At 35.8% G+C, this 13,936-nt stretch overlaps 1 protein-coding gene across 1 annotated transcript in view; it reads left to right on the top strand.

Moving 5' to 3' along the window:
- LOC150101350 (uncharacterized) overlaps window positions 1–13,285 on the top strand; it is a 50,001-nt gene extending 36,716 nt beyond the window's left edge. Inside the window, exon 5 of the mRNA XM_090400685.1 lies at window positions 13,116–13,285. Coding sequence (XP_090256811.1) covers window positions 13,116–13,177 — 62 coding nt within the window. The 3' untranslated portion in view covers window positions 13,178–13,285. The remainder of the gene's footprint in view (window positions 1–13,115) is intronic.
- The last annotated feature ends 651 nt before the right edge of the window (window positions 13,286–13,936 follow it).

Raw genomic sequence — 13,936 nt, 5'->3', positions numbered from 1 at the left:
TTGGTCTTTCTGTTTATATCAGCTCTTGAAATATGTAAATTTTCCTTATTACAAAATATCTTATTCAGATTTTACAAATTGTGACAAATTTATGGTGGGTGGACCTTGTCTCTATTTGGTCTGCTAGCATAATCAGTCTTGTTCACTTTAGCACAGAAACTTGAAATAACTTAATTAGAAGATGTTGAGAAAAATATTTCAATAAAGAGGAACAAAATCAGCATCTTTACTCTTTACACCATTACTGTTTATATGCTGCTCAACATAAAATTAAATATGTAGTTATATAGAATATTTAAGAAATAATAAATATGCAAGCCTTAATTTTTAAATTATAGTGTGAATATAACAATTAAGCTACATTAAACTGGATTTATCATTTAATATACAAATTAAATTCCTAGCCTCTTATAGGTAGTAAATGTTTAGGATAACAGAATTGAGCAAATTCAAGGATAAACTAACATATAGCAATGTAGTGCACATGTCATTGATAATTGCACCTCAGATGACTTCTGTTCCTTGGGTTTGCTGCATATGCTGTATCATCTGTCACTAATCTCTACTTCTCACATTGCTTGTTGGTAGTTTGTTGGAATAGCTGACATCTGTATTGATTTCCACACACCATGAATGGCTAGTCAATACATCCTATCTCTCTCTCTCTCTCTTTACTTTCTTTCTTATGAGTCACATAAACCAAATTGGCTGAAGTTTATGAAGTATGTGAAAGAGAACTATAGCAAGCCTATATCCCTTTGCTAGTTGATTTTTTTTGCAGGCACATCTGACTCTTTTTTTGACACATAACATCATATTGAGCCATTTATTTTCCACTAATAGCAAAGACAGTAAAATTTGCAGTCCATAGTAATGCTAAGTCTAGCACAGTCAAGTCTATAATGAACTTGTGGGAGAATAGGTTGTAATAGTGGAAAGTGTTTACTGTTTCTGTCCTCTTTAAAATAGCATAGATGCTTTGATCATGATTTTCATTAGTGTGTTTCATTAAAGTTTTCAGTAGAGTTTGTGTACTATAGCAGTTTTTTTTTAGTTTTTTGTACTGAATTCACTGGCTAAACCCAGAATATCCCAAAGTGTGAGCTTTTTCCTGAGAGAGATTGTAAATTGCCACTACTACTTAATGAAAGAAGAGACCACACTTTGAAATGGAAAAATTTTATGTAATTTAAAATATTTCTTAAAGAATTCACACCTTTTACTATCAGTAGTGACTCATTTTAAACTGATGAACAACTTGAATGGTTGAGAATATTGAATATATGATTCCATAAGCAAATAGTTGAGTAAAAATATAAAGATAATAGTATTTGGGCTTCCCTTTTACATGTGCACTCTCACATACATATTCAGTTCTTTTCTTCTTTCCATCTTTTTATTGACATTTTTTCTTCAGCATTTGATCTCATAAAGCCAAATGCAATTTTTTTTTCTTGCTTAATTATGAATAACTGTAAATATTAAGTTTTCTAATAGTAGCATAACAACCACTGGAGTAGATGATGCTAATGTAGATGGATATTCATTATTCAAAGATGGAGATGAAACTTTTAGTGTTCACACTACATAATTCAGAAAGTTTTATCAAAAACAAAATAAAAGTGTGGGAATTTATAGAGGAATCTCCCTAATGAGTATTCCAGGTAAGATTTATGCAAGCATACTTGAGAAGAGGCTAAGAAAAATTATGGAAGAAAAACTTGGATAAGAACAAGTTCTTCCTCAGGCCATAGACTCGTGATGTGCAATATATATAGCCTCTCAGTACAACCTCAAGGGGTATGATAAACTCACAGCTGGGATCCCCAACTTCTCCCATTCAAGAGTTTCATCTTTCGTCCACTTGTTTCACTTAGTATTGTGTTGCCTGTGTGTGTGTGTGTGTGTGTGTGTGTGTGTGTGTGTGTGTGTGTGTGTGTGTGTGTGTGTGTGTGTGTGTTACAAGTCCCATATTGTACTCCCTGATGATGTCTCTGTAACTGAGTATTGGAAGAATTAAGTATTATTTTTAATCTTTTCTTGGTGCTGTTTTATTCCATTAAACTTCTAACATGAAAATCTGCAACTCATCCCAGAACCTTATCCAAGTTTCCTTCTCCAATTCATTTTCTGTCTCTATTACTCTCCAAATTCTGATAACCTCTTTGACCATTGAAATTGTCCGTCTCTTCTTAACCAGTTCTTCTGATAAAATATAGCATAGATGTCAGCTCTCCTGCAACACACAATCCCACAACCTCGTCCAAGTTTCCTTCTTTGTAGAACTTTCTTAACCCAATCCCATCAATATCTTGTCTGTTAGCACTACAGAAGTGCCAAATAGAATCTCTTGCATGATTTCTATTCTTCCTTGTCTTGAACTTATAATTCTGTTTTTGCTCTGATTCAGATCAAGAAGCCTGTTTTAATGAGGAAACTAAAATAATTCTTACTAAAATGAAGGCCTTCTCCCAGACCACTACAAACTTTGTTTTTTTTTTTAGTATTCAATGGCAATCAATCCAAAAAAGTAGAATTCAGCATAGGGCAAATGACTCAAATCCAGAACTTCATCATCCTACTTAATCTATACCTCAGTATAACAGCCTGAAAAAAAAAAAAAAAAAAATTAACAACTCTAAGTCAGACTTTGTGAGAGCCAAGTGCAGAAATCTTGCCTCTTGCTCAAATGGCAGTCATTGACGTCACAATCTTTCATACTCATCTGACATCTACCTTACAACAAGGAGAAAGCCTATATTCAATCCATTCAAAAGAAAGGAGATAAAAATTAAGCCTTCAAACTATTTTCCCATTACACTCACATCAGGTCTGTCAAAAATAATGGAGAAAGTCATCAATAGTCAACACCAACTAGCTGTTAATTAATCAGTGATCACCAACTGCTGCTCAATCCATTAGAACGAGAGAGAGAGAAAGGCAGGATCTATACATCCTATGGAAAGGCTTGATGCTCTAGTTCTAGACATTTAGTTTAGTTCTAGATCAGGTTCACTACATTCTCATGATGGCTTCCTTTCTTAGATTTCCCCATGTGCTGAATTACCCTAGGATTCTGTACTTTCACATATGCTCTTTCTTCTAAAATAACCAAAAAAGTAAGATTTGAGGTTGGTAACAGAAGGTCCTATAAGATAACTGTATTCTCCATTCCTCTTTTTCACTTGAGAAGCCTTGCTGGGCTCTTATATTTCCAGCTACAAGATATTCTGATATCATTGTCTTAAACCTTGATCATTATGCCATATTTATGTCTTATTTCATGCAAGAAAGGACCACCCTTGCTTGTATGGTTTACTGAGTATATAGCATACCCGTTAGGTATGCTATACACTCAGATGACATGACAGGAGTTGCATGGATATTTGTGAATGTTTTTAGGTGGGAGATAATTTCATTGCCCAGTGTGAGACTACTGCCCATTTTGTTAGATGCCTAGTGACTGGAAAAAAAAATAGCTCCATGTTTTGTCTCTAGACAAGATTTCCAGAATCTGTATTATGTATAATATATAAAATAATAAACATCCTGCCCATGGTATTAATGTACTATAGGTTTATAATCCTTTGTGAATGGCAGTTTTAAAAATAAAAATAAATAAATAAAACTTTGCATCTCGTCACCATTGATAATTAGATCTCCTCATGAGATTAGATTTCTCTTCTTAGACTTATTTACCCCTCTAGCCCCGACCTGGCACATCACATTCATAGCTTCCTCCACCTCCAAAAAATGTTGTCCTTTTCTGCTCAAGATTACTTCTCACCTGTACAACTGCTAACAATGGATAAATCCCAAATATGTCCTCTCCTAGAATATTGTTTTTGCATATGGAGTGGTGCACTTATAATCTCTTTAAAAATAGTTGATGCTATCCAGAAGAGAGTTATCCTATTACCTGGTGATCCCTCTCTCGCAAACATTTTATTTTTTGCCTTATGCATCTTTTACAGATATTTTTATGTCCACAGTTCCACTGAACTAGCCCACCATTCTTCCACTTTCTCTTTATCCTGTAAATATATAGACAACTGCTAGCTAACATCCATTTATAGTGCAGCACTAAACATACCAAATTAATTTCTTGTCTGCCTCTTTCATTCCATCCACCTCAGTGCTTTAGAACAGTCTCTCCCATATACTGTCTTATCATAAGGAATACATCCTCCAGTTCAAAAAACAACAGGTTCATTCTTCTTGACCACCTGCCCATACATTGTAGTGATGTGCCATGTGTGCACTTGATATATAAAATAAATAATAAAGCAATAGTGGGTGTCAGGATTACATTTTCAAGACATATTCAAGAAATCACTGGAATATACCAAGTATTTGTATTTAACTTTTGTAGAGCTGCAGAATGCTTATCATAAGGTACCAAGAGAAAAGCTTTTCAAAATTTTAGTCATATGGGGTAAATAGGATAATGTACACTCAGCATTGAAATTGAAGGAGATACAAGAAATAGTTTGATATAAAGATCTGATGTAAGACAAGAGTGCACAATGTGCACAATCTTTACTCTTATTTATTATCTGTATGTATCAAATGATGAAGGAAAGTGGCATTTAGAAGATGAACATCATTTTTGCAAATAATTTATTCCTAAATGAATCCAGTATACACTGCTTGAAAAGAAGTCAATGGACACCTTCCATGGACAAGGTGCATTGTGCCATGTAACAAGACACATATTTGTAGCTGGTATAAATTGGAGGAATATTATGCTCCCAAGTCAGTGTAACTGTGTCTGGGTGAAATGGCTGCAAGAAGGAAACTAACAGTGTTTGAAAGGGACACTGTGATAGGATGCCATATTGCAGGTTCAGCAAATTGTTGTCCATCCTAGGTCACTAATCAGTGGTATCATGAGGTGGAAGTGCAGGGAGTCAACTGCAAGTGCTACCCACAGTGGACAATCTACTACTCACTGAACATGACTGTAGGGTGCTATGAAGGATTATATGTAAAAAATCACCATTTGTCAGCCAACGCATTGAATGTGGAGTTCCACATTCAATGCGGAAACACAACTGGAACAAAAATCTGAACAAAAACATCAGAACTAAGGCTCACAATATGGATTTCTATGGTAGGATGCAATACGTAAGTGTCACGTTACCCGAACCAACATGCAGCATTGTCTCTTCAGTGCACAGAGCGTGTACAGGGACATGGAAGCTTGGAAAGTTGTGTTATGGAGCAACAAAACACACAACATCCTCTACTGTGCAGATGGACAGGTGTGGCAAATGCCCAGCAAACATCTCTTACCAGGGTGCATAATCCCCAACACTATGAAATTCAGAGGTGGTGGTGGTGTGATGGTATAGTCCTGTTTTTTCTGATTTGGCCTCAGACCTCTGTTTGTGGGGACACGAACATTGCACTCTGAGAGGTATCTGAACATTCTGGACAATGCAATGGTGCTTCCTGCTTTGTGATGTTTCAATGGAACTGACCAATTTCCCTTTCAGCAAGACAACACCATGTCATAAGGCTGCTGTAGTTACTTGGTTTGTGGACATGAAAGTCACCACACTTGACTGGCCTCCACAGAGCCCTGATCTCAACCCCATTGAACATCTGTGAGATGGATGGGAGCATTCAGTGAGATCAAGAGACGTTTACACCACAACAGTCCAGGAGCTCATTATATGCCTACAGGAAGAATGGTCCAAAATTCCCATTGATTGCTATTGTATGCTTGTGGAAAATATGATTGCTGCAGTCATTATGGCAAAAGGAGGCCCTACATCTTATTAAGGTGGGTGCCATGGTTGTTTGTTCCTCACACTATGACGTCTGTTAACTTCTTTCCAAGCAGTGTAGAAGTCTTCAGGATTCTTTAACTAAGTTGAAGAATCAGCATTAAAAAAAAGACCAAAACTGTGAAAACAGGAAGGAACATATCAGCTGCATTCTGAATGGAGAATCAGCTTATTAGTTACATGTTTATTCTTAGATCTGGTCAATTTATAAGCTTTTGTGAATGTTATGGCTAATTTTTATGCTGTATAACTACCATTGTAGGTTATACAGGGGAAAAAAACAAAGGTTGTGCACTTTTAAGCAAATAGGTTAACTACTTATTAGTGTGTTTACAACTTATGTGAAAAAATTCATGCATTTTATTTTCTGAAATAAAAATATTGGTATCATTTTTTATTAATGATACTATTTTTTGCTACTTTTTTGCTTGTAACACTTGTGTGTTGAATCGCTTTTATGGGGGGGGGGGAAGCACAGTTCATTCACTGCCATTATAAACAAATACTGTACACGTTCTGTATCAAAACACTCTTAATGAAATAAAACCCTTAGGTCTACACATATAATACATTAATGTGTTTCTTAATTCTGATTAATTCTAAAAAATTGTTGGATGGACAGGACCAATAATGTCATATAATATATTGGCAACTCAGTAAACAATCAAAAAAACATTTAGGTTAGAATCAGTATGATGAAATATTTAACTCTCCAAGTTTTAATATTCATTAATAATGGTCAAATTCTGTATATATTTCATCACTAGGTAAGAAATATGCTAATAACCATTATCCGCTGCACATCTGTTTAAGGCTGCCTATCATGATTAACTGGTTACCTTTGTGGTATACACTCTCTGAAAATAAAATGACACGTGCGTATCCTATCCTCTCACTAGTCATATTCCATTATGCAAAAATCAGTAATAATTGACAAACCAGGTATTTGCAATGAATATCATTTCCCAATAGATACAATAAGTAAGCTAACCATCCAAAAAACTATTTATGACATGAAATATAATTGCATTATATAAATGAAACAAACTTCTCTGCTGATTTATTTTTTTTTTGACTTGTCTACTAAAAATTCTCACTCATCACGAACGAGCAGACAAGCACATTTTTCAAGCTCTATATGTAAGGAATAAATAAGGCCAAAAATAAATAATTATAATGTGAACCAAATGGATTTTCATTACTGAATGTTACTTTATGACTAACGTATACAACATTGAAAGGGAAAATTTCATTAGTCATTAGGATAGACTAGAGAATATACCAACCAGTTTAGTTATAAATGACTAAAGTCACAGATACTCCAAAAATACAGTATTAAGCATGATTATTAAATATTTAAGGAATTGACAGCGTATACTAGAATATAAATTAAATTAAACTTTAATATATACTTTCCAATATTTCGGCAACATCACGTTGCCATCTTCATGGGAACTTAAGATAAAGACACATGCACGCAAGTACTACACAACAGCAAATGAGAAACAAAGCGAGGAAGCTACCATTTTCCTAAAGTCCTGTTGGTGCCCCCTAGCAGGCTATATTAGGTGTTCTTGGCCTTTGGGCTGAAGTTCTCCTGATGTATGTTTCCCAAATTTGGGACAGTCTCATGCATCCAAATTTGTTGAGGTTTGGCATGTTCCTAAGGGCTGAGGCTGATTCCATGAATAGTCTTTCATATTTGAACTTACTGTGGCTTTCTTCGACCTTGTTCTGTGGCAAGTATCCAGAGCATGGTCTGTAAGCCCAGAGTAGCTGTACCAGTGAAATCGGATGTAGTCCTTGTGTTCTGAGATTCTGATATTTTCTGCCCTGCCTGTTTGGCCAAAATAGGACAATTGACAGCTGCAAGGGACATGGTATACACCAGGTAGGTCTAGGGGAAGTGGTTGGTTATTTTGTGTGGATGCCAATTTTCTATATGGTCTGTAACAAGAGGTCAAGTCATGTTTTTTTAGGATTTTGGTGATTTTTTCCGAGGTACCTCGGATGTAGGGAATGGTGATGGATTTAGAGTAATCTTTTTTGTGAGGGGGGGGGGGGGGCAGGTAGCCATTGGCTGAGAAAGTGTTAAGGATGTGATTTAGTTCAGTGGGTTAGTGGTTAGGCAATTTGGGATTTAGCCGACCAAATTGTATTCTTATTGGTTAAACCAAAATAAAAAATGATGGTACGGCATGACAAAATTTCATGCCGGCTGGGGCGTCGCCCGGTTAAACAAGGACCCCTGTTGTTTTCGCCAGGGAACCAGGGCGAACAGCAAAAAGTCAGCTACTGGAACAAATCTGAAAACAAACCCCAACTCAACATCACCAGAGTTAAAGATCGGTACTATCAACGTAAGAAGCCTGAATGGCAAAGAAATGGAGCTAGCTGAGGAATTAGATAAGTACCAAATCGACATAATAGGGGTGATTGAAACAAAAAAGACCAAAACTGGTGAGATCTTTCTGAGCAATAAATACAAAATGTTATATTCAGGCAATGACAATCAAGGAAAAGAAGGAGTAGCCATAGTATTCAACACAAAATACGAGGCTAATCTTCTTGAATGGCAGTCAGTCTCAAGTAGAGTAATGTGGGCAAATATGAGAATGGGGAACTGAACAATGAGACTTATTTGTGCCTATGGTCCCACAGAAGGTTCTACTAAGGTAGAAGTGGAGGAATTTTTTGAGGCTTTAGAAAAAGCAACTGACACAATGAAAAATTGGTCCTTGTTGTGGATCTAAATAGCAGAGTAGGAAATGATTTTCAGACATACAAAAATATTTTGGGAAAATTTGGAGAAAAGAGCAAAGCTAATAATAATGGCAAATATCTGTTGGATTTCTGCTCAGGACATGGACTGGTTATTACTAACACCATGTTCCAACATAAAAATGTGCACAAATTCACATGGAGAGAAGAGGCTAGGAATAAGAAAAGTCTCATTGACTATGTTATTGTTGATAGTGATGTTTTCTCCCTGGTGCAGGACACCAGAGTGTACAGAGGATTTGAAATTGGAAGTGATCACTATTTAGTCTTGAGCAGGATAAAGTTGAATTTCATATTGAAAAGAATAACATGTAAGAAAGTTTTAAAGCGAATAAAAGTCGAGCAGCTCTCAGATGTGAACTGTAGACTAAAATACAGAAATATTATTGAAAAGAAAATGAAAGAGTTTGAGAACAGGAATCAAACCTTGGAGATTCAGTGGCAAACTCTGAAGGAAACATTGATTGATTCTGCCAGAGAGGCATGTGGTGAGGTTGTGTGCAAGGATAAAAAAATCAGAACTCCCTGGTGGACACAGGAAGTTAAAGAGGCAGTGAAGGAAAAGAAGAAAGCATATCAAAAGTTCCTGGCAAATAAGTCAGCTTTTACTCTTACAGAATACAGAGACAAATGTAAGAAAGCTAAACAGTGTGTAAAACTAGCTAAACAAAAGTCATGGGAGGACTTTGGCAAGAATATAGAAAATAAATATCAAGAAGGTGGCAAAATATTCTGGAGGTTGTTGAAGAAACTTAGGAATGGAGGAAAGAGTGCTGTAAAAGGAATTAGAGATGATAAAGGTGAAATGAAAACAGGAGAAAAAGATATCCTTGAAGTATGGAGTAATTACTTTGAAAAACTGCTAAATGAAACAAGCAGTGATGACAGCACAGTGATAAAAAACACTGACCAGGCCTGCAGTCAGGAATACATATCCATACTTGAAGTAGAAAAAGCCATCAAAGGCTTGAAATGTGGAAAGGCAGCAGGAGTAGATGATATTCGACCAGAAATGCTGAAGTATGGTGGTATTAGAGTCTTACAGTGGCTGCACTGCATAGTTCAGAAAGCCTGGACAGAGGGACGAATTCCCGATGATTGGAGTAGAGCTCTCATAGTACCCATATATAAAAAGGGAAATAAAACTGAATGTGAGAATTACAGAGGTATTTCCCTACTGAGTGTTCCTGGCAAGATCTATGCAAGTATACTTGAGAAACGGTTGAGAAGAATTGTGGAAGAAAAGCTTGGTGAAGAACAAGCTGGATTCAGGCCAAGTAGAGGCTGTCAGGATCAGATCTTCACTTTACGACAAATAGTCGAGAAAGCATGGGAATATAACAAAGATCTGTATTTAAGTTTTGTCGATTTGGAAAAGGCATATGACAAGGTGCCAAGAGAGAAGCTATTCAATACGCTGCAGTTATATGGTGTCAATGGGGCATTATATCAAGCAATACTTAGTCTTTATTTGAGTTGTGAGTCAGCAGTTAGAATTGAAGGAAGTACAGGAAGATGGTTTAATGTTAAATCTGGTGTGAGACAAGGATGTACATTATCCCCTCTATTATTCATTATCTATATGGATCACATTATGAAGGAAAGTGGTATTAAACCTGATATCAAAATTGGAGAAGTTAATGTCAGCTCTTTGCTTTATGCGGATGATGTTATACTTCTAAATAAATCCGCTACAAGTCTGCAAGATTCTCTGACTAAATTGAATAGCTGTTGTAATAGATATGGTATGAAGGTCAGCAATAAAAAGACAAAGACAATGAAAGTAGGCAGAAACATTGAAAATGTCAACTGTGCTGTGAATGGAGAACCTGTGGAACAAGTAAAACATTTCAGCTACTTAGGCACAATTTTTACTGAAGATGGTAAACTAAATATAGAAATAGACAACAGAATCAGCAAAGCTGGTACGGTGGGAAGTCAATTGAATAAATTCATATGGAATAAGAAAGAAATTAGTCGGAACACTAAATTAGCTGTATACAAGACTGTGTTCAAACCAATTTTAACTTATGGATCTGAGAGCTGGGTCAGAAGTAAAACACTTGACCAAAGACTAGAGACCGCAGATATGAGAGTCCTGAGAAAGATTAGAGGCGTGAACAGATGGCATCAATGGCAATATCATATTAAAAATGAGGATATTAGGAAAGAACTTGACATTGTCAGCATCCAGGAATGCGTTAGCAGAGCTAATCTCAGATGGTATGGTCACTTAAATAGAATGGGAGAGGAAAGATTAGCAAAACAAGTGTTCTCTGCCAGGTTGGCAGGAAAACGACCCAGAGGAAGACCAAGATATAGGTGGATTGATACGGTACAAAGTGCCTTAGACGATAGAAATATAAGATCTGATAATGTTGGAGTCTTGACAAGTAACAGACTGATTTGGAGGAAAATTGTAGATAGAAAGTTAGTAATGATGTAATTTTTTCATGTAGTACTGTCATATCCTGTACACCCCTTGAGGGTACATGGCAGGAATTTGATGATGATGATGATGATGATGGTTAGGGCTTTGTCATTTGAACAGATTAGTTTAGCCCTTTGAATAGTGTCTTAATAACTCTATATTGTTGTGTGTGTGTGTGGGGGGGGGGGAATTGTTGGTGAATGTATTTGCCTGTATGGCTGGGTTTTCTATAAACTGAGAAAACCAAGGTTACATCAGGTTGGCTGGTGACTAGTGTGTCTAGGAAGGGGAGGCTATTATTTTCCTCTTTTTCCAGGGTGAACTTGATTCTGGGGTGTTTGTTGTTTAAGTGTGTTTTAAGAAGGAGAGGAGTGTATCCGAGCCATGTTGCCAAATAGCAAACACATCATCAACATAGCGAAACCATATGGTAGGTTTTTGTGGGACAGAGTTTAAGGCTTTCTCTTCAAAAGTCTCCATAAAGAAGTTGTCCAAGGGTGGGGAACGTGGTGAACCCATGGCTATCCCCTCTATCTGGTTGTAGAATTTTTCCTGCCAAACGAAATAGCCTGAGTTCATTGTGAACTGAAATAGGGATGAGATATCAGAAGGAAATTTAGCTTGGATTAATTCTAAGGTTTCTTTGAGGGGGGACATTTGTGAATAAGGAGGAGATGTCAAAACTGACCATTATGTCATGTTGGAGATTTTCTAAAAAAAGATTACTCTAAATCCGTCATCATTCCCTACAGCTGAGGCACCTTAGAAAAAATCAACAAAATCCTAAAAAAACATGATTCTGTATTGTTACAGACCATATAGAAATTAGTTACTTATTATTTTGTGTTCTAATATATACCGTTAAAAAATAAACAACATGTACAACGAACACATAAGTCTGTCCAATTTAAGACCATATAGAAAATTGGCATCCCTTATCCGCTCCCCAAAAAATCAATCACTTCTCCTAGACCTACCTGGTGTATACCAGGTCCCTTGCAGCTGTAAATTATCCTATTTTGGCCAAACAGGCAGGACAGCAAATATCAGAATCTCAGAACACAAGGACTACATCAGATTTCACCAGTACAGCCACTCTGGGCTTGCAGACCATGCTCTGGATACTAGCCACAGAATAAGGTGAAAGAAAGCCATAGTAATACACTGCAGCAAGTTCAAATATGAAAGACTCTTCATTGAATCAGCCTCAGCCCTTAGGAACATGCCAAACCTCAGGAAATTTGGATGCATGAGACTGCTCCAAATTTCGGAAACATACATCAGGAGAACTTCAGCCCAAAGGCCAAAACACCTAATATAGCCCGTTAGGGGGCACCATCAGGACTTTAGAAAAACAGTAGCTTTCTCGCTTCGTTTCTCATTTGCTGTTGTGTAATACTTGTATGCATGTGTCTTTATCTTATGTTCCCATGAAGATGGCAACGTGATGTTGCCGAAATATTGGAAAGTATTTATTAAAGTTTGATTTAATTTATATTCTAATATAAATTAGAAATGTCAATTCCTTAAGTATTTAATAATCATGTTTAACCAGTGTATAAGCCTTTCTACAAGAATGACATATTAAGCAGCAAACATGTTCAAGGAAAATATTTCCAGAAAAAAAAAAAGGAACTGATATGTTAAAGAAAACATGAAAGAAGAAATATTCTTAGTCAAGAAAAATTGCTTTTTTTTTTTTTTTCTCAAAGAAGAACAGATATGAGTTAATTATATTTGAATGGCCATTATTGAGAAAGGAAGAAACTTTGCTTGATAAGTTTGAAGTTAACTGCTTTTGTTTTTGTGTTCTCATCAAATCCTGTGATCTTGAAGAGAAGAAAAGTTGAAATCTTGTGTGATGTTTATGTTCTTTATGTTGGATGTTAAGTTTGTTGGCCCTTTTCTTATTAGAATACTAGTGTTAATTTATAATGCAGATGTGTGTACTTGTGAAACATATTTTACAGTCACTGTTACACTCATGAAGTACCATACTTTACACTATTTTTGTGTGTAAATAAAGATGTTAATTTTGTCTAAATATAATATTATATAAATATAAGGAAATAAAATATATGAGAGTAATTTTTTTTCCTGTTCTTTTTCAGAATCAAAAAACAAAAACAGTGCAAGTCTAGATGAATGGTTGGATAGCATATCAAAGGAATGAATATTGATGCATTTTAAAATTTTATATCCTGTTAATCATTTGTTCTACATTGGAAAACAGTGCATTTAATAATGATCTTGTTGTATATTAAAATGAACTTGCTATTCATCTGTTTTCTTTTCTTTTTCTTTTTTTTTTTTTGCATGATATTTATTAGATTAGATATATATCAGCTCATGCATTATGAGAATGTGAATTTGGCAGATACCAAAGAGTAATATATAGAGGAGCAGAATTCAGGAAAAGCAGGCAACTGGCAGTATGTTACAAGGTCCTGTACTTAGACCACTGCTATTTAATTTACATAAATGATATAGGATGTAATCTAAAGGGAAATATTCAGTTGTTTGCCAATAATATAAAATTGGATATTTATAATGGTTAATCAAGGTTGATATCCTTTCTTGATTTCCATGGAATTGCAAGACTCATCCTGAGAGGCCAACGCTAGTCAATACAAAGTGGATCGTACCACTCCACCGGTGGTACTTTCATCACCCTCTCAAGTAATGCATTCCATGCTGCTACCACTCTCCATGCAAAAAACTTACTTCTTACCCTTTTGCAACTTCCAGTGATTGCTCCTTGTCTCTTCCCCTCATTCTACCATATGAAAAATCTCCTCAGTGTTAATCCAGTAATAACCCTTCAACAGCTTAAATGTCTTAATCATATCCTTCACCAAACTCTGCATTCTGCATGTCTTCAGTCTATCCTCATAATCAATCATATAGAATTCTTCTTCTGCACGTATAGTCT

Source organism: Typopeltis vanoorti, chromosome 11 (genome assembly GCF_054136105.1).
Source record: "Typopeltis vanoorti isolate ZY-2024b chromosome 11, IOZ_Tvanoo_1.0, whole genome shotgun sequence".
NCBI classification, from domain to species: domain Eukaryota; kingdom Metazoa; phylum Arthropoda; class Arachnida; order Uropygi; family Thelyphonidae; genus Typopeltis; species Typopeltis vanoorti.
This window is presented reverse-complemented; position numbering and strand designations above follow the sequence as displayed.